This window comes from Eurypyga helias, unplaced genomic scaffold, assembly GCF_000690775.1.
Source record: "Eurypyga helias isolate BGI_N326 unplaced genomic scaffold, ASM69077v1 scaffold27374, whole genome shotgun sequence".
Lineage (NCBI taxonomy): Eukaryota > Metazoa > Chordata > Aves > Eurypygiformes > Eurypygidae > Eurypyga > Eurypyga helias.
The window spans coordinates 688-2,534 of NW_010247256.1; the positions used below are offsets into that span (position 1 = coordinate 688).

The 1,847-nt window shown below is 58.6% G+C and overlaps 1 protein-coding gene across 1 annotated transcript; it reads right to left on the reverse strand.

The window, feature by feature from the left end:
- Nucleotides 1-237: 237 nt before the first annotated feature.
- Nucleotides 238-1,647, reverse strand: PMF1 (polyamine-modulated factor 1; the record flags this gene model as incomplete). The annotated part of the gene is made up of 3 exons (XM_010150685.1): nt 238-291; nt 625-820; nt 1,547-1,647. Coding segments are annotated over 3 exons (351 nt in total), but the record flags the coding sequence as incomplete, so codon positions are not given.
- Nucleotides 1,648-1,847: the final 200 nt, after the last annotated feature.

Below are 1,847 nucleotides of genomic sequence, written 5' to 3' on the forward strand. Positions count from 1 at the left end.
TGCTCCGCGATCGGATCCTGTAGGGTTCTCCTCCCTCTTGAGGCGAGCGGGAAATAGGAAATTGTCATCTCTTTCCCAAGATCCCGATGGGTTCTTTTTAATTGCTTGGATCCAACTGTGCAGGGCCAGCAGCCTTTCAGTCCCCCCGAGTCTCTTCTGGCCTGACGAGAGGAGCGCACCTTCCGCGTGGTCCCGCTTCCCACCGCGACGTCGGCGCTTCGGAGACGCGGCGTCTCCTCACTGGGGCTCCTCGAACATCATGACGAGCTCCCGTTGCTCTTTGCTAATTGCCTGGAAGGAAACCAACCGCCACGGGGCTCAGCCCTTTCCTCCGCAGACGCCCGCGGTCGGCACACAAAGCAGCGTCACAATCACCGCTGTCCCCAGCGCCTGCGGAGCGCAGCCCGCTAACGCTCACCCGCTGCAACGGCCCACCTGAGCCCTCCCGGGAGCCCTCCCAGGGCAGCCTCAGCAGCGCTTGGCTCCTGGTGAGGCCTCTGACCCGCCGAGGGCCGAGACGCCCAACTACAGCGCCGCCGTTTCCCAGCCAAGCCGCAGAACGGCGCTTCGTTCAGGCCGATGCTGCAAAAGAAGGGTTCTGTTTGTCAGCGGCGTTAGTTTTACCTGCCAGGCGTGTTTGCGCGCTTGTATCAGCTGCTGCAGCTCGGCAATCTTATCCCTCCCCGCCAGCACTGACTCCGCTACCTTCCTGTTCTCTTCCTCCTTCTCCCTGAGGATTTTCCGCAAGTACGCCCTGTGCTTGAGGAGGTACGGCACCACTGCGCTGCGAACGTCCTCTTCCGGGATCCCGCTGGGACGCCTGGGAACAAAGCGGGATATGGAGCAACCGGAGAGCAACACTCCGGCACAGCAATTTGTCTCACACGTCACGGAGGCACCTTCCAGTTGAGGCACCAGCTCAGCGGCTCCAGCATCTACCGCTGGCACTGGATGCTTGAGGACAGCTGGAATGTGCGTGTCTACGGGCACCCCTAAACCAGACATGAAGGCCCCAAAATTGTGCCGTTAGTCGAGGCCTGGGGCCAGCCAGGATGTCATTAACTTCCCCAAACACAGAAATGGCGATGACGCTTTAGGCTGAAAGACGCAGCCTGTCCTTCGGGCAAACAAAAGGCGGCGTGTGCAGCCTCAGGGCCTGCTGGGTCCCTGAGCAAGGCATCCCAACAAGAGGTGTTGTCGTGAGCTCTACTAGTAGAGCAGGAGCTGTGGCTAAATCACGCCATCGGCCTTCTGAGTGGCTCAGAACTGGGTTTACCTCCCCTCTGGTCTCAGCAGCACTAACCTCCTCCTCGCACGGAGGAAGCAGATAGGTATGTGGCTTAAAGAAGTGCAGATAAAACTTAATTTTCAGATGCAGCGGCACTGCTGTTAAGATACTCGACGTTTACCACACTCTCGCAGCACAGGGCCTACAGGACACATCAGCATGGCCACAACATCCCGTAGGAACCGACTTTTGCCCTTGAAGGAACATGCCTCCGCACCCCCACGCTCCCCAGGCTGCCTTCCGCAGAACTATCCATACCACGCAGGCTCTTCCTGGTTCTTTGCCTCCTCCACGATCTTATCCAGCGAATTAAAGAGCACTTCGAGATTCCCTTCATCCTTGACCTCCTGGATCTCCTCCTGTGAAGGACAGGCAGCACAGGGATTCAGCAGGGTCCGAACAGAACTGACATCAGCATCATCTGCTTGTGAGCCTTCACTCTTCCCCGGGTGACGGCTACATCCTGGGAATCACCAGGCATTGTCACCATCCCTGGAGGCGTTTAGAAGATGGGAAACGCGGCGCCTAGGGACACGGTTTAGTGGTGGACTTGGCAGCG